The sequence below is a fragment of the Onychostruthus taczanowskii genome, unplaced genomic scaffold, assembly GCF_017590055.1.
Source record: "Onychostruthus taczanowskii isolate IOZ18803 unplaced genomic scaffold, ASM1759005v1 scaffold3, whole genome shotgun sequence".
Lineage (NCBI taxonomy): Eukaryota > Metazoa > Chordata > Aves > Passeriformes > Passeridae > Onychostruthus > Onychostruthus taczanowskii.
The window spans coordinates 19,528,705-19,551,530 of record NW_024500349.1 but is presented as its reverse complement, the minus strand read 5'-3'; the positions used below and the strand labels follow the sequence as shown (position 1 = coordinate 19,551,530).

General features: G+C 38.6%; 1 protein-coding gene across 15 annotated transcripts in view; it reads right to left on the bottom strand.

Annotated features, from left to right (window-relative positions):
• KMT2C (lysine methyltransferase 2C) overlaps positions 1-22,826 on the bottom strand; it is a 189,260-nt gene that overhangs the window by 64,697 nt on the left and 101,737 nt on the right. For 13 of the 15 annotated variants that reach the window (XM_041408287.1, XM_041408291.1, XM_041408290.1 and 10 more), the window contains 8 exons: positions 19,980-20,094; positions 19,019-19,191; positions 18,110-18,270; positions 15,574-15,687; positions 13,238-13,974; positions 6,442-6,561; positions 3,899-4,015; positions 75-176 (listed from right to left, as the gene is read on the bottom strand). In XM_041408287.1, coding sequence (XP_041264221.1) covers positions 75-176; positions 3,899-4,015; positions 6,442-6,561; positions 13,238-13,974; positions 15,574-15,687; positions 18,110-18,270; positions 19,019-19,191; positions 19,980-20,094 — 1,639 coding nt within the window. The remainder of the gene's footprint in view (positions 1-74; positions 177-3,898; positions 4,016-6,441; positions 6,562-13,237; positions 13,975-15,573; positions 15,688-18,109; positions 18,271-19,018; positions 19,192-19,979; positions 20,095-22,826) is intronic. The other 2 variants (XM_041408296.1, XM_041408297.1) reach the window with 2 other exon arrangements.

Sequence of the window (22,826 nt, the reverse complement as noted above, 5' to 3'; positions counted from 1 at the left end):
ACAAGGATATTCATTCACTTTTTTCCAATTAAGATCAGGGAAACAAATTGAAAAATCGTAGCTATTATCCTGACCTGATGGAGAGTGAACTTGTCACTGTTAGAGAAGAGGACAACTGTATTATGCATCGAGTTTTCTTCCTCATCTTTATTAGATGAAATATCCATGGTTGTGACCTATTAAAAAACCACAAAATATAAATAGCAAGCACACCACATTTTCTAAGACATGAGACAAAATCAAACATTCTCTAAATAAGAGTTTTGCAAATATTTATTCATGCAGTTTCAACTTTCACAAAAAGCTACCTCCATCAGAAATTACTGTATTAATTCATGTTTTCTCATTATCAGTATTATAGCTTTACACACATATTCTCTTCCTCTCCTTTTTTCACCTTCACATATTATCCCATTACACTTCCAAACGAAAATGGAAGCAAAGACATACTCGAATTAAAAAAATCACTAAGCAGAAATTGTCATACTGTGCCCAGTCTGCTCTGTTCCCTGCACGTAAACACTGAAGTTCTTTTTATCAAAAAGTTAATTGCAGTGACAGACTTTTGAATATTAATTCAAAAAGCAACTGCAGAAATGTAGTTTGTCCCATATTGCCTAAAATGAGGTTCAGCTAATGTTCCAAGTATGTTAGAGGAATAAGCAAGAGCTCTAAAGTTACTTGCTGCAAGCAGTTTATGAGGCTTATCAATCTTTACCACAAAAACTTGCACTGAACTTGAAACAGCTATTTTGATCCCAATCCATCAGCTCTTACTGTAGACAGTATTTCTTTTTTTCATCAAGTGATTTTTATTCTCACCTGCCCTTTATTAATTCAGCATATTCATATACAGATTCTCAGGAAGAGAAACACAAATGAAACATTTCAACTGTGTTCTGACTTTCATGTGAATCTTAAAATACAGAATTTGCTGTCCATGAATTTAAACTAATAGGCCCAACTATTATCTCTGAACCAGGAATATAAGGGCACAGTTCCATAAAAAAGATGAAATGCATGCTAGAGAATTGCAACTTTGTTTCACCAGCTGTTCCAATTATATATATGTGGATTATTTTAAATACAGTGTAAGTCCTACACAGATAAATTTTGTTTAAATAATAATTTAAATATTTTACAAATCCAAATGTAACTCTAGGGACAAATGTAAATACCACAGTATCAGCCAGAGGAATCCCTACGAAACACAGCTGCTGAAACAGCATTTACTAAGAAACAGCTAAAAAGATAATATATTCTTTATGTATTTTGATTACCAAATATTTGAGAGCACTGCAGCTGTAACTAACCAGTTAACTCCAGAGCACCTGAAACACCTTGATACCTTCAGGGACAGCATTTCCCTTACCTACTTTTCCACAGGTTTCACAAAGTTCTTGTAATTGCATATACAAAAGAGCAGAATTTGAAGGACTGAATGACTGCAATGCTGGTGTTTGCTGAACCCCAGCACTGACCATGGGTCAAACCTGTAGTCACCTTTTTCTCCATTCCCAAGATATACCAAGGCACTTCCAAATCTGTGTGGCTGTCCACTGACCACATGCTGAGTAAGAATTATTTTGTGCAAACTGATTGAAAATACTCTCATTTCAAACATTTATCTGGCAAAAGGCTGAGCTCTTGGCATTGCTAACTCCATCTACTCTACCACAAGGCAGCCACATCTCTGGAACTCTGGACTCCCTTCGATGTGATGACTCAAAGCATCAAATTTCTGTAGGAAAAGGTGGAGAGTGATGTCCATTTTGTATTTATAGCAACTTACCTATATCACTCTCCTCTGATCAATTACAAAAACTTTTAGGAGTTTGATCTATAAACCCCAGCTTCTCTTGAGGTACAGATTTGTGCTCTGTAATGCCAAAATAATGATGTGAATACCTCCAATTGATTAAGGTACTATAACGAGCCTAAATGGAATTAATCCTTTATGTTTAAAATTACCAATTTCCTTATGAATCTTGACCATCCAATGCTTTAAAAGGGAAAAGTGATAGAGACGATTGTTCCTTTTTCAAATCACAAGCACCTGAGTATTCCAAAATATTATTACACAGGCAGCAGAAAATGTGATAAACTCAAATGGATTCCATGTAAGAAGACAAAAACACAGCTCTAAAGGAGTCTCAGGAATTACTTTATAAAAACAGAAATGAGCAAGTCCCTCTCTGAACACAAGGAAAAGGATGTCTCTCAAAATATGCAGGGCTTGTTGGTAATCAAAGTTTACAAGGAACATTCAAATAGAACAAGCCCACAGTGGGGAAAAAAAAATTGTTTTACAGTCCAGATTTCCAAGTTTTTCGAATCAAAATCCCTCTTCTTATGAGGAGCAGACTAGGACTGCACAGGATTTTCAAGTTTTAAAAATACTTCAAGTATTAAGTAGCTTAACTATCAACTTCAGTGAGAAATCACTTGCTTACAATCACTTCAGTGCTCCTGAAGAAAAGAGACAGCAAATATAATCATTTTTTTCTCAAGGGTTTCTGAACAGAAGCTGTGTACAGAATAGCAGACATCTGATCACAACAAAGAATTGAGACTCACTGATGTATTAATTCATTAAAGAGTCAAGGAAGCTTTAGTTATGGTAAATCATGATCTGTAAGGGCTCTCTGAAAGAGTCAGCAATTCTGGGGACAGGGAAATCTGACTGATGCCACTTACTTCACCACCAGACTCTTTTGGCAAAGTCCCTCACCAAAGCTACTCAAAAAAAGTTAAACTGAAGAGGAATGGTCCCTGTACTGCCAAAGACACAAAATAAAGAGGGCACTAAATTATCAGTTTTGTATGTGGGAGAATAGCACTAGTCAAAATCTGACAGGGCCTGCCTGCTAACAGGTGGTGGTGCTCAACACACTCATGTGCAATCTGAAAAATCAAGTGAGAAGCAAGGTGACAAAGCTTGCCAACAGGACTGGGATATTCAGAGTAATAAAATCCAAAAGACAAGTGAGAAGAACTGCACAAGAACTTCGTGAAGCTGAGTGCTGGGCTATAAAATGGCAGATGGATGTCCACAAAGTAAGGGAATTAACATGACAAAGGAACTGGTATTGATGATCAGAAATATGGAGTAGCTTCCCTACAAGGAACAACTCAAAATACTGGCATCCTCCATACTTGTAAGTCAAGAGTGGAAGGAAAAGGAGGAGAAATGATGGAGGTCTATAGAAACTGAGTGGCATGGATAGAAGAAAAGAATAGAAACCAGCTTTCCACTAAGAGTACTGAGGGGCAGGCAGCTAATCCAGGAGGCAGCCAGTTAAAACACAAACTGAGGAGCTGAACTGAAAAAGGTTAAACAGCCGTGGTTTCCCTAAAGTTTTTTTTGTTTTTTTTAAGTGAATGGGCAGGTTTATGAAAGAAAGCTCCAACACAGGCTGCCCAAGACCAAGACACTACCCCCCGTCCAGCAAGTCCCCAAGCCACAAACTGCAGAAATGTCTTCTCTTCTGTTCTGCACTCCTGCACCACCACTCAGTCTAGAAGAACCTTTTTGCTCTGGTCTCCTATGGCTGCTGTTACATTCTGATGCACAAAGCCTGCTCTCTCCTTCTGGGTTGCTCCAGTCAGTGCTGCCTTTACCCAGCACGTTCTGCACCAAAGGAAATGGAAGGAGTACTTTAAGACTCCCAACTGTTGTGTCTTTAAATGGCAAGACAAGCACAGAATTGCCCCAGGCCCACTGAGCTGTAGTGTTCCAGTTCTTCATCACAACCAGTAACAGCCAGGCTCCATCAAACACCCCTGGCTCTGTAGAGCTCATTGGTTTTTTTATGGAATATTTTAATACAAAAATTACAGCTGAGTAAAACTGTTATACTAACAGACTGCAATATGACTGTAAAAAAGATGGCCTTACCCCTGGAATAACCACAGCCCCGACTCCATTCTTCAGTTTTGATCTTCCTCTGCCACCTCTTCCTGACAGACCCGCTCCACGGGGTCTCCGCTTCCCCGGGAATCCTGATCCTCGGCCCTATTCAATGGAAGGTAACAATGTAAATGCAACCTCTCAAATTCTTTTGTTACATAGCATTCAAACTTGTTCAGTTCATCTAGGGAAAAACTTAAGTAAAAAACACCCTGTGATTTCTGGTGAGTGCAAGCACACCAGGGCATGGTCATTAAATCTCTGCATAAATCTGTGTGAAATACCTTTAATTACTTACATGGCATAATATGATCACCTTTATCTTCAGCGAGAAAGCATCCAAAACCAGGAATGTTTACATTCTGCTCAGGAGTAACTGGAAATACGGATTTCCCCCACAAGTTCCCCCCACCTCATGTGCAAAGTTTCCAAAATATGTCTATTATTCTATGATTCATTTTTCTTTTCTCTTTGAACAGTCAGCCCAGACAGTCATGGGACTTTTACACAGGGTCTGGACACTTGATTACTGGTAATCATAGATTCTTTTCTTACACTATGAATAATCAAGTGAAACCTGGAATTTATTAGGATTGAGTTCCACTCACAAAGGAAAGTGGGAGCTGGCTCCATGAAACTCTCTTAATTCAGCATGTACAGAGAGAGTTTTTTTATATTAATTCTGTCAATTACACTTAGATCAATAATCCCCATAATGTCAAGCTTTTCTTAGACAATCTTCACTTGATTTACAGACAGCTTCTCTTCTCCCTTCTTTATTTAAGATGCAGAGGCAGAGTTACAGTGTTGTGCTTTGGAGTATTCAGTGTGTTCAACTATAATTATCCTTGGGAGAGTAAGTATGTTTTTACTAATAATTACCTGTTATTCATACAGTGACTTAAGTTTGAAATTTAGAGGGTTTTTTTGTTTGTTTGTTTTTTGGGTTTTTTTTTTAAATTTCAAAATGAACTAAGCACAAGAGGATTCCTAATCCTCCCTAATCATTTCCAGAGAGAAAAAGAACATATTCACGTCCACAAATTCTGGCTGATATATCAGATATCTTTACAATGTGTCTCAAAGCCTCTAATCTGTGTAACCAATAATTATGGCATGTACAAATAAGCACCTTTCCTACAACAAAAAAAGCACTGAGATTATTTATTGCATTTCATATTTGTCAACAATCTCAGCTGCCAATACAGCCCAAGTATGGAGTACAGAGTATGGGGTATCCAAACGTGTGCTGCAAAATACTTTTAATACCAAGGTAAAACATTTGCTCTGTAAAACAACAGTGATGGAAGCAACAAAGCTCCATGGGGACTGTGGCACCAAGAGACATGAAGGGTCTTTACTGATGGAGACAGGAATTCCTTGGATGGAAAGAAGCACTGTGGGCTCAATATTCCCTACAGTATTTCTCAAATATTCCAACTCCTGGCTTAAAAGAAGATATTGAACTTCATGGTCATAATTAAAGGGAGAATTGAAGGATCCCAATGTTAAAATTTTATTAACATCCATCTAATAAAGAAAAAAGAAATTAAATTGACTCACACACCAAGTTAATGTAACACAATGATGTTTGAGGAGTGAAAGGAAGGATGCTGCTGGAGGCTGAGGTGAAACAAAAAATGTCCTTAGATATCTATGGAGCTAATACATATGCACACGTAGGACATACACTCATCAACTTTTTAACATGGAAACTCTTCTGACAAGTTTCTTATTTTCTGTTTCAGAACAGGTGTCAGTATTGTTATTTTCACACAAATAGTAACAGGAATAAGCACATAATTGTATCAATGTTAATGCTGAATATTAAGCTGAAAATTAATGCTTAAAGCAGCAAAAGCTAAGCTTATGTCAAATCAAAATAAAAGTAGCATGAGAGTTAAAGTGAGATGAACTTAAATCATTGGGAAGCTACAGTTATTTGTCAGTTTCATAACTTAGCTTTTTTTTGCCTTTACTTAAACCAAATAATTCTACTTTAGTTACTTCAGGTGTTTTTAATAGTAAATGTCACTGTGGATACAATTTTGGCCCACCTAATCAGGTAGGAAAGTTGTTGTTTATTCCCCCATCAGCTAAAAACGATGTCACTTTGAATCCACTCTGCAAGATTTCTCCACAGCAACAAATTCAAGCCATCCTTCAGATCTCTGCTCCTTTCCATGCCTGGCTTACCTTAATGCCAGTCTTAAAGACATTTTCCTTCTCAGGTAATTTATTTTGACAGCCACGTAAAGCCAACCACAAGAAGTGATGTACTCAACACACACAAAATTTGGGTAATACAAAGTATTCTTTGCCATTGAAAATCAAGGCAATGCCATCATAGTGTATGCTCTGGAGAGCTCACACCTTTTAACCTGAAACCTCCAGAGCTTCAATAATTTTTAGAGATCTTGAACAGTAACAGAATGGAAGATTAATTAAGGTGTGAGAGACAGAATTTCATCACTAATCTCTACAGCAGAAAGACAGCAATGGATACATGAAAATAAATTCAAGTTATTTACCACTTTGATGCTCCAAATGGCACTGCCAGGAAGCTGTCTGGATTTAAAAATGTCCCGACCTTCTGAAATGTCTGGGGACCAGGAAGGTGGGCTCACTGTATTATTGGTACTCCAAGCCCCCTAGGACACGGTAGGTGAGAAAATAGATGTATAAAACTTTGCAACATAAAAAAAAAAAAAAAAAGGAAAAAAAAAAAAAACAAAAAAAAAAAAAAAAATCTGAAAAGCAAAGCACATGCAGGCATAGGCATTTCTACATTAACTTCAGTAGTCAATTAGTTCACTGAGTGAGTAGAAAGTGGGAAATTTTTAGGTTCTCACTGAAACATGCCCTAAAATCATTATTTACTTCCAACTGATGGTTAAGCACAACAAAATGAGTTTTATACACAAAGATTAATACAAATGTAAAACAAGCAGTCATAACAACAACAAATTACATGCCTAAATTTTATTGCATCAGTGAAGAAGACAGTAGTTGGAGGTGGTAACATCTCCTTTTATATTCCAAATCACATTTTGAAAGAACTGATGGCCTCAGTTGACTTTTGAAGCTAAACTACCCCCACTCACAGCAACAACTAGTCTGAGAAGCACAGCGAACAAAAGGAGTATGAATAAACCACTAGACAAAAGAAAAGGAACATAGCCATGGTAATCAACAAAGCAGCTCATTCCTGCAAGTCTGCTACAAATAAACCATTATAAAACCCTACCACTGATTTTTTTCACCCCAGTGTTTTCATGTTATGCTGTGGTATCACATTTGAACATGTTATTATGTACAAGTAATAATATACATCTATATGGTGTACCTACAAGCTCTTTTTAACTAATTATTATCCCTATTTATGTAGTTTCATCATGGTGAGATATTGTATGACTGTCAGTAGAAATAAAGCAATATGAGAAGAAAATGCTAAGACAGCCAAGGGAAAAAATGCTGAGGCTCCTCATAGAAAGTAAAATCTGTGGAAGACTTTGTCAAGCACAGAAGGAAGACTGCAGGAGACAGACATCATAAGTAACTTCACTGCCAATTTACACATTAGATTAATAAAGGACAGTACATTTTCCTAACTCTAAATTTGTGAGAGTAAGAAATATGGAATACCAGGATGGGAATGGAACTGATGAAAAGGGTAGGTTTACCTTCCCCAGAATGCCATTCAGCAGCATAATCCCAGGGCTGATATGGAATAACCTCATGCATACAAACAATCCCAACTATTCACATCTCTCACAAGGGCAAGTCCAAACACATTTACACCTTTGAATACTGGGATGTACAATAATAATAATAAGCATCAAGGAAAACGAGATGGCTCTGCAAGATGTGTTGGAGTTTTTTTTCCTTTTCTGAAATGCAATTTCTCCATCAAGAACGTGTGGGAAATGAGTTCCTTTGGAATCAACAACTCCATCAAAACATACATTCATCTTGAACTGTAAAGAGGTGTCTTGCTAACAGGTGCACTTACTGAAAACAGGGCTATCCCTCAATTGATCAGGCACCCAAACCAGAAAGCTTGTCAGTGACCTAAATGCCTAATTAGGGGTAAAAGTCTCAAGGTAAAAACACCAACAACTGGTACAACCCACAGTGTGGACACAGTTGGTATTAAGCATAGATCTGCGTTCTGGGAGTTAGCTCTGCCTGCACAAAAAAAGGACTATGGACAACACAACACTTTAAAAAATAACAATTTGACAATTCTGCCCACATGAGGTGGTAATTGGACACACAACCTACAAACTGCTTAGTGCCCAGAGCACCTGTGTGCTTGGATGGCCATCAAAGCCTCCCCTCTGCTAAGAGGCTTCCAAAACCCACTCCACAAGAACAGCTCCTGACAGCAGCTGCTCAGGGACTCCACTCAGTGTGCTGGAATGAACATCCTGGATTGGAAGATTTTGCTATCCCAGTTTTTTCCTTGACTGCAGACAGGTGGTCATCATGCAGACAACTCGGAAGATCAAGAGGTTCATCACCCTCTAACAGGGGAACAGTGCTGGGCATAAACCTTCTCACCTTCCGACCTAGAGATGGACAAGTCCCGCTTCACACCCAGGGCACAAGGACAGAACATTCCTGACACAACAGGGACATCATGTCAGAAATGGTGGGGGGAAAAAGGAAATTTCATACACTGGTAGGCAACCATATCAGCAGGTCTGTGGCACAGGAGATTGCCTAAACTATTCCAGCCCTAGTTTTAATATAAAGTAACAGTCAGTTTTAGCAGGTAAAACACAAAGTTTCATTGAATTTTAATTAGTTTCCTCATTACTGCTAAAATTCGTAATGCATGGTAGGCAACTGTTCTTATAAAGTGGCAACACAAAGAAAATCTGTATAGCAACAGAAAGAAAATCTATTTATCAAAGAAGTAATCTTTACATCAATCTATAAAGGAGGCATATTTATGTAGTTTCATCATGGTGAGATATTGTATGACTGTCAGTAGAAATAAAGCAATATGAGAAGAAAATGCTAAGACAGCCAAGGGAAAAAATGCTGAGGCTCCTCATAGAAAGTAAAATCTGTGGAAGACTTTGTCAAGCACAGAAGGAAGACTGCAGGAGACAGACATCATAAGTAACTTCACTGCCAATTTACACATTAGATTAATAAAGGACAGTACATTTTCCTAACTCTAAATTTGTGAGAGTAAGAAATATGGAATACCAGGATGGGAATGGAACTGATGAAAAGGGTAGGTTTACCTTCCCCAGAATGCCATTCAGCAGCATAATCCCAGGGCTGATATGGAATAACCTCATGCATACAAACAATCCCAACTATTCACATCTCTCACAAGGGCAAGTCCAAACACATTTACACCTTTGAATACTGGGATGTACAATAATAATAATAAGCATCAAGGAAAACGAGATGGCTCTGCAAGATGTGTTGGAGTTTTTTTTCCTTTTCTGAAATGCAATTTCTCCATCAAGAACGTGTGGGAAATGAGTTCCTTTGGAATCAACAACTCCATCAAAACATACATTCATCTTGAACTGTAAAGAGATGTCTTGCTAACAGGTGCACTTACTGAAAACAGGGCTATCCCTCAATTGATCAGGCACCCAAACCAGAAAGCTTGTCAGTGACCTAAATGCCTAATTAGGGGTAAAAGTCTCAAGGTAAAAACACCAACAACTGGTACAACCCACAGTGTGGACACAGTTGGTATTAAGCATAGATCTGCGTTCTGGGAGTTAGCTCTGCCTGCACAAAAAAAGGACTATGGACAACACAACACTTTAAAAAATAACAATTTGACAATTCTGCCCACATGAGGTGGTAATTGGACACACAACCTACAAACTGCTTAGTGCCCAGAGCACCTGTGTGCTTGGATGGCCATCAAAGCCTCCCCTCTGCTAAGAGGCTTCCAAAACCCACTCCACAAGAACAGCTCCTGACAGCAGCTGCTCAGGGACTCCACTCAGTGTGCTGGAATGAACATCCTGGATTGGAAGATTTTGCTATCCCAGTTTTTTCCTTGACTGCAGACAGGTGGTCATCATGCAGACAACTCGGAAGATCAAGAGGTTCATCACCCTCTAACAGGGGAACAGTGCTGGGCATAAACCTTCTCACCTTCCGACCTAGAGATGGACAAGTCCCGCTTCACACCCAGGGCACAAGGACAGAACATTCCTGACACAACAGGGACATCATGTCAGAAATGGGGGGGAAAAAAGGAAATTTCATACGCTGGTAGGCAACCATATCAACAGGTCTGTGGCACAGGAGATTGCCTAAACTATTCCAGCCCTAGTTTTAATATAAAGTAACAGTCAGTTTTAGCAGGTAAAACACAAAGTTTCATTGAATTTTAATTAGTTTCCTCATTACTGCTAAAATTCGTAATGCATGGTAGGCAACTGTTCTTATAAAGTGGCAACACAAAGAAAATCTGTATAGCAACAGAAAGAAAATCTATTTATCAAAGAAGTAATCTTTACATCAATCTATAAAGGAGGCAACATGCTCACAGTGTCGAAATTCAAGATCTTAAACATGCTGAAAATACTTAACAACTAAAATTACCTACTCTTAGTTTTGAGGTACAAAATTATTCTCCTTTTAGGAAGATAACTTTTCCAGTGATTAAATATATTCAAAAGATTAAAAAGCTAAAAGAACATTAAATCTGAATATGAAATATTCAGTCTTGCAAAACAAAATGATTTGTATATGATTCATGAACCATATTGTTAAGAATTAAATTGGAAATTCAACCCGAGTTTTATTGTAGATCAGAAAAATTTGAATTCTTGGTCAGATAAACTTAATTAAAAACACACATTTCCACAATACCACGAACAAATGAATTACATCAAAGAGATGCATTAATTATATTTTTGGCTTTTAATTAATGCCTATTACTACACAAAACTGAAGAGAAAGTTCTATTCAGTTCATTTACATCAGAACCCCAGCAATAATTATGTACTGTGACAGAAACAGGAAGTTCTAATTCTCCATCATATTCTTGAGTCCTCAAAATTGAACAACACAGCTGCAAGTAAATTATAACAAAAGGAAACCCAGTGTCAGCAAGGGTCAGGAGATCTCACTAAATTACCACTGACTGTGTTTAGCTGCTTAACGCTTTATGAATCCTACTGCAATTGCAAATGCACAAAGCTGGATTTGCAATTTAATATTTAATGTAATTTTAGGGTTGTGAACAAACTTTAATCACTTGAAAATACAGCTCTCCTCATTAAAGAAAAACCAAAAAAACCAACAAAAAACCAACCAAGCACCAAGCATAAAAACTGTAACAACAACTGATCCTTGAAAAAGACTCTTTTTTTCTCTTCTTTTCCAACATTTACCTTTTACAACAACATACTTAGTGATACCATGTAAGTGAAGACAGCAAAAAAACCATCCCATCCAAGACAGCACACAACCAAACCCATCACAGGGCTCTGCCTTCTTAAATCTCATTTAAAACAACCTCTTAAAATAACAACAGACACTCAGTGTGTTGTGGAACAGTGATCATCACCAACATCTTCATGATGATTAAATACCTCTGATCAAAGTATTTCTCAAGGAACACACTCTGGAATAATACTAAAATAATATTTCTGGAATTTACAAAACCAGCAAAAGTTTATTGTTTTTTATTCAAAATTATTCTACAGAATGCTCTCAACTCTTCACCTACCACTGTTTCAGAGCCAAAATTTGTAATGCGTTCTATTTACTGATTTAATCTTTGCTTTCCAGTACACAGTGCCATAGCAAAAATAACTATTTCAATTCTGTTCAATTCAGATACACAGAATAAATGCAACACCGTTTAACATAGTGTTCTTCCAACACTATCCCACAGAATCCCCATGTAACAGGAAACCAAACTGGCTGGATGCAACCCGTGCCATGTGCTCTGGGATGACCCTGCCTGAGCTGGGAGGTTGGACCAGATGGCCCATTGTGATCCCTTCCAACCTGACCCATTCTGGGATTCTGCTTCTGCTCCTATGCACAACTCTCCATTTGGAAAAATACACACTCTTTTAAAAAATGAATGTTTTCAGCAGAAAAAATAATTTAAAACTCCCATAAAATAAACCCAAACCTATTTCTGTCTGCAATCCAAAGTGATTTAAATACATGCCTTCCACATTGTGGATTTGTCCAATTACATCTCGCTCAAAAAAAACCCCACTTGCCTGTAACTGGACATTTAAAAATCTCTTTTTTACATATCCTACAGAACATCATTCAAAAGCTTTCAGTCCTTCATCAAAAGCCCAGAGCAGGAACTTATGAGTACTGAAGAGAAATTTGTTTAAGGCATTAACATATTTCTGCAAATATGATACATACACTTGACTGTACAGTGACCCAGGAAAACCTAACTGCAGCACAACAAACACAGACCTCCTAAACTCAGTGGAAACAGCAGAAAAACTTTCCAGAACACTCTCTCATACCTTAGGAAGCAAAAATTTTGAACCCTTAGATGACATGTAAAAACTGAAAGAATTGTGCAATATATAAAAAAACCTTTGTTAACATTAAGTCCAGAAAAGCACGAAATCATCAACCTGGAAGTCCCAAAGACTACAAATAAATTGTGATGAGAAGATGAAACACTAACTTGTCACACTGACACACTTTCTGTATAGAATTTCATCAACAAGAAATGAATACCCTGGATTGATAAACCATTTTCCCCGGAACACAACGCGAATAGAGAGAAAGATGTTGCAGAAAGTGACAGACTTGAGGATTCTTTTCACTGATCAAATTTAATCCTGAGTCAAACCACAATGATTTGTACAAGTTCTTGCATGGTATTTCCTAATGTAACAAAACCACAGAATTATTTACCACACCATTAGAAATGTCGATCAAGGAAATATCTGGCAGAGTAACAGACACAGAGTTGTAGAAGGTTCTTCTCTAAGGCCAGTTTAAGAAGCTTTAACACACTTTGAAAGTACCAGCCAAAATAAATGCATATATGAAAAACATTAAAAGGTAAGTTAAACAGCACAGCATTGTGTCTATCTGCATTTGTAGCAGACAAAAAACACAACAAATTTTCTTCTAGTCTGCTTTAACCATGAGCCAAAAGAAACTCAGATTCTCACCAGAGAAGCTTTATGATAGCTAACTTTTTCATTATTTACCAGACCATTAATTCCTTGAAGAAATAAACCACACACTCAGGAGAATCAATGCATTTTATAAGAAACAGGTGGATTTGATGAGTTATACTGCAATTTAATAGACACATAAAGGAACAGTGCATGTGCTTACCTGTCTGGATCTGGGTCTCCCAGGGGAAAACTTGCGTTTGGTGATGGCCGGTTTGCCCATGCCGATTTTTGGAGTGACTGATATGTAGGTGGTTGGGAGAGCGCTCCCAGCAGCTGGAGGCAGCACTGGGGGCTGACTGTGCTGCACATCTCGTGCAGAATGCAAGTCTAGAGAAACATCTGGTGAGGAAGACACGTTTGTCTTGTTTAGATTAAGTGATGGGGGAAGCGAGGGGCAAGTCTCAGCTGGTGGTTTTATGGGTTTGTCTCTGACTGGTGAACTATTTACAACACCTCCATTTGAAGCAGGAGTTTCTACTTCTAGAAGAGCTGGTGCTTCTGATTTCTCATGGGTTTCTTCCTTTTCTACATCTTTCTGCACTCTCATTATTTCCAGTTGTTGTTCTACGGGGACAGAAATATCACCTTTTCTTTCAGTCTCCAGAATTTCTGGTGTCACAGTCATGGTCTCAGGTACTGAGGACAGAGACCGAGAGTCTGCTGTGGACACTTCTGATACCTCCACACCACCACCCTGAGGCAGCTGTGTCTCTTCAGCTGGTTTGTCCAACTCCTGCTGTGCTACAGCTTGAACACCTTCTACCACTTCCATCATTTTCTCACTCTGACTGTCACCAGATGCTGGTGTCTTTTTAGGAGACATTTCCATTTCAGCTGAATTGATTTCAACAGAGACTTCTGCTTCCAGTTGTGTGGTCTTTTCTCCTGGTGATATGCCTGTAATAAAGTACAACCATATTAAAGGCTCACTGTGAAAAAGAAAAAAAACTTCTGGTGTTCTGATCAACAAGTATCAGTACACATCATGCAGGCCAACACATATCACGTTACTTCAGTGAATTTAATATGTAGCTTAAAATATACTTCACTAACATCTTTCTTTGTATCTATTTTTACGTAGTCTATATTTTTAGTTCATTATTTTTCTTCCCTAAAAACACAGCAGAGTAAATGAAAATAAAATAGACCCAAGATTAATTTTTGAGGAATCGAACACACATTTCCATGTAGGCAGCCAAAAGTAATTTCTTCTTTTTAATTTCTGTGTACTGAAGATGCATGCTATCATAAATTAATGTATTTTAAGCTACTGTCCCAACACTTACAAAAAGCTAAGAAAAACAGGACAAGTACAAATAAACATTCTCCTCCTAAAACTCTTTCAGACTTCAGGAAATCAACTGAAATGAAAACAGCTGCTGCTGGTTTGATTTAAGTTATTAATCTAATATTAATTTCTTTCAAAAATATTTATCAAGCCCGTCTTTGGACCAAATCAAGAACCCTTCATCCATAACTTTCTTCATCAAGGAGTTCCAGAGTTTTTGTTCCACTCTATAAAGAACCACATTCTTTGCTCTGATTTTGGCTTCTCACACCTTCCTTTGATGGGCCCTGATTCTCTTACAGGTCATTTATTTCTATTACACTTGTACTCTTCTTAAACCTCACACTGCTACAACTTCCTCAGCCACTAAGTTCACAGACAGCAGATTTTATTCTGAATATTTCTTCACAGCTTAAATCATAGCCCTTTTACCACTGTGATGCACAACTGAGTGATCACAGCTAATCTGAAAAGTTGGGGCTTTTTTACTTTGTCTTTAAATACAAGTTTATTGTGTCCCCTTACAGCAGCCATTCTCTAACATCTGAATGGGACTGAATGGGACATACTGACAAGTTCTTTACCCTTGATATTGGTAACTAACACACCTAGTGAATTTGACCCTTCTTTAGCTGCTCCTCTCTGCACATTTGGTAAGATGCAGTTTCTCCTGAAACAGAAATGATCAGCTGCTGCAACCCTGTCAAAGATTATCTTTTACTTACAAAGGGAAAGGAAAAAAAAACCAACACACAAACAAAAAAAAAAAATCCAGAAAACCCTTAACCAAGTATGCCTGTGGAGTTAAAACCATAAAGCACATAAGAGAAAGTGTGAGTGACAGTATTTAAATAGCAACAAATCATTGGGTTTTACAATAAACTTCCAGCATACAAAGCATTGAACTATTTTTCCAGCTTGGAAAAAGCCAGTCCCAACAAAAAAGTAAAACAAACAAACAAAAGTAAAACAACACAAATATTCTGAAGGCTCTCTTCCCCTTCAATAAAACATTTCTTTTATCAAGCAAAGTTAATATACTTGCTTGAGAGCTCAGATGGAACTGTTGCAATGTGTCTCCTAGTGCTTTCCAGGTGCTTTTTCGTCTTGCATTTATAAAGCACTGCAAACCTTAGTGACTGGAAGAAGGCTCTGGTTCTGAAGGGTTCTGACCTGGTATTTTCTCAGAGTGCAAAGCTCTTTCTTACCTTCTGTAACACACCCAACAGCTGATTCCTGATCAGGGCCATGACCTGTAATGGCTTGTTCCTGAAATGCCATATCCTCTCCAGCACTTTCCATTTCCATTTCATTTGTACAAGCTTAAGGAGAAGCAAAACAGTTATTAAAATTGCTGTGTTTATTCTACTACTTTGGCATCAGCAACTGCTGCCACTGTTTGACCTTTTGGCTGAAGAGAGACTGATATTTAATGATGACAGGATTTAGGACAAGTCAGGTCAGTGAGAAGGGTAAAGAGACTACACAGCACTCCTTAAAAATTAAGAACGTTTTACTCATTAACACTGAAGCTCTCAGATATCTGTAAGGCAATTACATACACCTAATAGTGAAAATAGGCACAGAGTTACAGACTTCTGCACAGCCTGAGCAATACAAGAAAGAATTTTCTTAAATTTCAGGTCTATAAAATTCAATAGAACTGGCAGCATGAAGTCTGCAAATTTGTATATAAATACTACAGTGGATTATGGCATAGACATGAAGTTTCATCTACCATCAGCACTGGCAACACTGATTTTCACCTCACGTGTTCAACAATGTGAAAACTGAATTTTGTCACTTTAGAACTGAGATATCTTTATCTTTGCATGGAAAAGGCACAACTGAGTGGTTTTTTGGCTGACAGGATCACTACAGAGCACAGAAAGAGGACATACTTTTTTTCCCCCTTGTGTAAAAGCTCTTTCAGTTAAGGAAATTCATTAAAATGCACTAGATGAAGTATGGAAAACAAAGTATATAACAAGCATTAACTTGAAGAGAACTGATCCTCTATGGATGTTACCACAAAAAATCCAGGGAAACAAACACAGCTTCCTGCATCAAGAAAGTCTTTCTTAAGTTCAAAAAGCCCACAACTATTAGGTGATACTACTTTTAGCAGCCTAAAAGCTCTCAGACTCTGCCAACTTTAAAGCGGTATTTTAACTTCAAGGAAATGATCATTTAGATTGGCTCCAAATCTCATTTTAAAGTACAGAAGTGTTCTCCTGGGTATAAAAACCCTGCATGACTCTACTGATGTAATAGCTCCAAATTACTCCTAGCAGGTGAGATGACAGTCCTGTCATCTTGTCCCTGGGGACAAGAGCATGCTTGTCAATGTTTCTACTAGCTAGAAATCCTAACAGAAGCATTGCTTAAAACTTCAGCCTTCCAGATTAACCTGCTATTTACTCAAAAGGGGTTTTTGTAGGAGACTGGGAGCTGTGACAGTGTATGTTTTGTTTTGGACATCTTCAAAATGCTCTAAAAATACTGCCTGGGAGTCCACAGCCTCTCCTAGGCTTTCAGAAGGGAAAAGATCTGCAAGGGCTGAAGTGGACGCTGGTGGCTGTGTTCACTAACAGAGTGAACTCATCTACAGACATTTCCCTCCTGTCACTGCCCTTCCTCCAGGAGCACCTTCTCCATCATGTCTTTACTGCTCACAAAAGGTAATGTACAGGCTAACATCAAAGGGATGACTTGTTTATACAAAACATCAGTTTGAACACAAACATTAGAGTTTTGTTGTAGCCTAACACTTCCCTTTTCCTGCCAAAATTTACCAGGCTTTCAAAACCACAGATACTTATGGATAACAAAAGATCAGTGCACAAGCAAGTGCAAGCCCAAGAAATGCACATGGCAGTGGTTGTGCAGTTCATCTGTTACATTTTACCTTGCTTCTGAATTTAACCACAGCTATGCTTCTCCAGGGAAATTCAGCCTGGATGAGTGTAGGTGCTGCCCAAGAGAGCACACATGTGGTGTAAAATACACAAAAGCATTTAGTTTTCAGTTTATAACACAGCTCTTGTGGATGACCCACTGGGCTCAGATCAGCAGATCCAAGTCCTCCCTGTGCTTCCTTACTGTTACTGACTTATTTTTTAAAACATACTTTACACTTCTATACAACTTTCCACTTTCTGCTTGATTTGTCCACTTAAATAAGAATGTCTCAGAAACAAGATGACTGATCATACACTGCTCTGAAAAAGAACACCTATTAAAAGCTGTCTAGTTAAATAAACACCTGTCCCTTGAACACAGTCCAGCTCCCACTGCTCTGTCCTTCCTGGATCAAGTGAGGAGAACAAGCACTATGAGACTGACCAGCAGCTAGAGAGAAACAGGAGAACTGAATGTCTCCAAAAATATCTACCACGCACAAATGAGTGAAACAGCCAGACTGTCAAATGAACACATTTATGAACTGTACCACATCCAAAATAAATCAGTGAAGTTTATAGCTACAGCCTGAGAGGCTGGAGCTGGAAGGTTGAGAGCCACAGTTATGGTGCTCACTAGCCCATGTTTCATGTTTATACCCAGGATCCTGAAGCCAGAAAGAGAAGCCACCCATGGACTGCCTGAGCAGTTGCTGTTAGACAGAGGAAGGGACGAACCTCACAGAGCAGAATTTGAGTGGCTGGTTCACAGAAGACTTGGTGAGACTACAGGTATTACATCTGATGTTAGCATTTTGGAACTGTGAAGTTTAAGTTTGATTACCTGTTATACTGTCAGGTTCAGGAATGAGTTCAGAAGTGTTCATTACATCACATGACTGAGTCTGATCCCCTTCTCCTTGTCTACAAAGAGTGCAGATGTAGTCTTTCAATTGAGACTCCAATTCACTACCTGGAGATCTGTCACAATCTATGTGAATCCATCTGGGGAGATTAATTTATTGTGACTGTGATTTTAGTAAGGAAAATATAAAGCATCATAGTAAAAATCCATTAAAAAATAGCACTACTTCCCATTCCTATGGGGAAATAGAGATTTTCAACCAATGCTTGATTATGGAGAACTTTAGAGGAATAAGCATGATATGTCAGCATGTCAAACAGTGAACAAACTTAAACATGAAGACCTAAATTATCTCTACAGCCAACTAGACTCCACAAGATGTAGAGCACCATCATGATATTGCACAGTGAGATACAGTATTATTGGATAAAAACCATAGCTTACATTCTTAAAATGTTCCAAATACTGTATTTTTAGGGTTTTTTTTAATTACTGAAACAGTAAAAGACAAAAATTAAACACAAAATATTAACTTGAAAATTAAAGAAAAAAAAACAACAACCCAGATCAGTGCAAACAAGAGTCTTTAAACTTTAGGACAATGACTTTTTCAGCCTGCTTCCTCATAAAATAGGTTAAATTCAAGAGGCAGCAGCAGCTTGCAGCAAGTAACTGCCAGATATCCTCAAGCAACAGCCAATTAATACTTATTTGCTAAGATTAAAATAAAGCTACCTGCTATTGTTCATTGTATTTAGGGATGAAGGATCAAGGAGCTGCCCAAGATCCTGTGGTACTGTACATCCTTCCCAGAAACCCATCAGTGTCACACAGCTCATCATAAGCTTCATGCATTTTAGTACAAATTAACAAAAGCTGGATACTTACCTTTTGCACATGTGACAATGCAACATATCTTTCTGGAAGTCTTGGAGGCACAGTTTTTCACAGAAAGGACAAGGTAAGTTGTCTTGCTGTTGGTAACAACTGTCACATACCAAACAATTATGGTGCCACTGACAACTTGTTCGTGTGCCACACTCAGCACATACTCTACAGTTCTAGAGATCACAAGAATTTAGTAGTTAATTATGACATTTCACAATGTGATAGAACTGCCATTAACTGACATTTTCCTATTTTTAATTAAATTTAATAGCTTTTGTCCTTGATAATATAAAAAGTTATCAAAGATCTGATAGCAGAGCATGAATAACCTGCACAATAGCAAGAAGTTACCTGACACTACTCCTGATTTGAAAGGAGTATTTCTTATGAGATAAACTTTTTTATTGCTGCTCTCAGTTATCTTATGACTGCCCCAAACTGATGTAACATTACATACATCTCATATACAAGGACTTCCCACTGCAATTACTTACAAAGTTACTTATAAAACAACAAATTCATTCTGCCTTCCTCAAATGCAAAGGAACCCACAAGCTGCAGAACTGTTTCAGTAAGCAAGGAGTGGAATATAAACAGACTTTAAGTATAGATTACATACATTACTATAGCTTTGAGTTTACATTTTTGTTCCCATTGTATCACGAGAGCAGCTGTTATTAACTGCAGGTTATCCACTGCACCTGGATCCTACACTTCTCTTTTCCCTATGGAGGCTGATTTACTGTCCTATATAGGCTGCTTCAGCCACACCACTGACAGCCTCCCCCACAGAGCAGCTGTAGAGCCAGAGGATTTACATCCAAGTGGGATTCCTTCAAAAATTACAAATTACATTACACAGCAACAGCAATCCACAATACACCTGGAACAGCATAGTATGGATAAGAAAGTTTGGGCTCTTACAAATGACCAGGAGTTACTCTGAAACCTTCCCACTTACTTTACATTTCCAACCATTTGTTGGTACAGCATCCATAACTGGCTGTAGACAGAAAGTGTGGTAGCCTTTGTCGCATGTATCACACACCAGCATCTTGTTGTCTTCCCCAGAATGTCTAAGAAAAGTAACAAGTGATCAACAATTATTTCAATAAGCAGCAACAAAATATCTGTTTCAAGAAAAGTCTAAACAGGAAGACACAGGTGTGCACATAAAAATACACAAACATACTTACAAATATCTCCAGAGACAATGCCTTCAAATTTATTTTTAAATACAAGTGCATTCCACTATGTTTATTCACCAAGAGCTGAGCCTGTGCAACCATTCTGAATATCAGATATTGGCCCACTTTCACTTACACATGTGTAGATAGATTTGATGGCCTCTCTGTACTGAAACCAGTTCAAAATCTGCAATATACATTTTATTTCTTTCTGAAGAGAACATCCAATTGTACTTGTTTCTGCAGTCTGACCATAATTTTTCCAAAGGAAAAAAGGAGCCATCAAGTCTGACTATTGGAGCTCCTACAATGTCAGACAATATGACTGCAAGAGCAAAACAAACATTAAAGGAAGAGATTTCAATTTTTCTACAATGATGTATTACAGAGCTCCACCACAGATTCCAGTGATAAAATAAATTTGCTGAGAACAAGACAAATAGTTTGGTAATATCTAAAGGCATTGTGTTCTGCCTTCGTTTAAATAAATTACTGCAGTAAGTAAACATGCAACAAGATTTGCCTAGATAAAGCCTTGCAGTATATGGCATTATACATACTAGATACTACCTCATTACCTGGGAGATCTCGTGGTTTAAAAAACCCTCTCTTTGCATGAAGATATGCTTAAAATGCTGTTCTTCCAATAATAGTGAGGAACTGCCATACCACAGGGAGAAATTATAGAATGGTTTGGGTTGGAAGGGACCTGAAAGACCATCCAGTTCCATGGGCAATGACACCCCCCACTAGACCAGGCTGCTCAAAGCCCATCCAGCCTGGCCTTGAACACTTCCAGGGAAAGGCATCCACAGTTTCTCTGGGCAACCCATTCTGAGTGCCCCTCTGCCAGCCTGTACTCGTGCTTGAGACTGCCCCAGTCCAAGTGCAGAACGTTGCACTTGGCTGTGTTAAAGTTCATGAGGGTCACAGAGCCCCACCTCTCCAGCCTGCCCAGGTCCCTCGGGATGGGGTCCCTTCTTTGCAACATCAACTGTCCCACACAGCTTGGCGTCACTGGCAAACTTGCTGAGGGTGCCAAAGATGTTTATAACACCACCCGCCCCAATTCTGACCCCTGAAGAACAACACTCATCACTGGTCTCCACTTCAGTCCTTGACCCCAGCTCTTGAATCCATGGTGTGCTCCATCTGTCAAATCCATTTCTCTCCAGTTTAAAGGCAAGGATACTGTGTTGGACAGTGCTGAACACTTTGCACAAATCCAGGTAGGTGACATCAAGTTGCTCTTCCACCACAAACTCTGTAACCCCATCCCAGCAGCCACCAAATTTTTCAGGCACTGTCTGCCCTCAGTGAAGTCATGGTGTCTGTCACCATCACCTCCTTATGTCCCATGTGTCTCAGCACAGTTTCCAGGAGGATCTGCTCCATGACCTTGGTAGGCAGGCAGGTGAGACGGATGGGCCAGGCCTGTGGTTCCCCAGATCTTCCTTATTTCCCTTTGTAAAATTGGAGTCTATGTTTCTCCTTTTCCAGTCAGTGGGAACTTCACCAGACTGCCAAAACTTCTCAAATATGAGGGATGGTGGCTTAGCCACTTCATCCACCAGTTCCCTCAGAACCCAAGGACATCTCTCATATGGTCCCATGGACTGGGTGTGAACATACCTCATTTTCTCTGCTCTTCCACTAAAGAGAAGATTTGTTAGCAGATGCTGTAATCACCTAGTAAAACATTTTCAGGGATACTTTTTAGAACATGCTTCAGTATGCTAGCTTCATTCCTGAGATTTACTATCTCCTGTATGTGATCAGGAAACACTCTTCTTCTGAAGTGAGTTGAGTGAATGCTAGCAAATACCAAGTATTCTGCTTGGAAAACAGGAAAGCACTGACTGATGAGACACATGAGGCAGTAGTAAGAGTGGTTTTTTTTTTCCTTCATACTGTCCCAGCTGATCTGACTAGAGCTGAACAAAACTCAATTCTTTTTCAGTAAATCCTTTAAAAAACCCAAGCAAGCGAAAGAACCCTGCAGTGCCCATCAGATTAAGTTATAAGAGAACAAGCCCATAAGCAGTCAGAATTTTCTAAGAGAACTCTTACAGTGCCACAGCAACTAAGTTTCATTGTCTCTGTCTCTCTCTGGTGCAACTACTCAATCAGGGCCACTCATGTCACTTTGCTTCTTTGCTCAACTAAGCCATGGTTTTGTTTTCATTAACAACTCTTTATCTGCCTCTGAAAGATATTAAATGAGAGGGCCTAATGCAGGAGACCTGCCCAGAATGTAGGCACAGGCACAACTGAACTGTCAGCTGAGTTAAAACACAGGTTCTTAGACTGTGAAAGCACTACAGTAGAATTATTTATTTGGTAAATTAGAGAAAAATCCTCCTCTGTATAAAAGGAGGAAAAATAATTAGAATGTTCTGTTGCTTTCCAGAACCTGCCAAGATAATGGTAACTCTAAGGGTAAAACACACAGGACTTTCAGCTCAGCTCTTTTAGAACAAAGCTTCCAATACCAGTGTTTGCTCAGCTACTTAACATAGCATCATAACAGAAAAGATGGGCAAATAATCCACACTTCTTGGAAAAATACCCCAAACATTTAATGAAATATGCATTTCAAAGCCACAGCGCATAAATCTCAC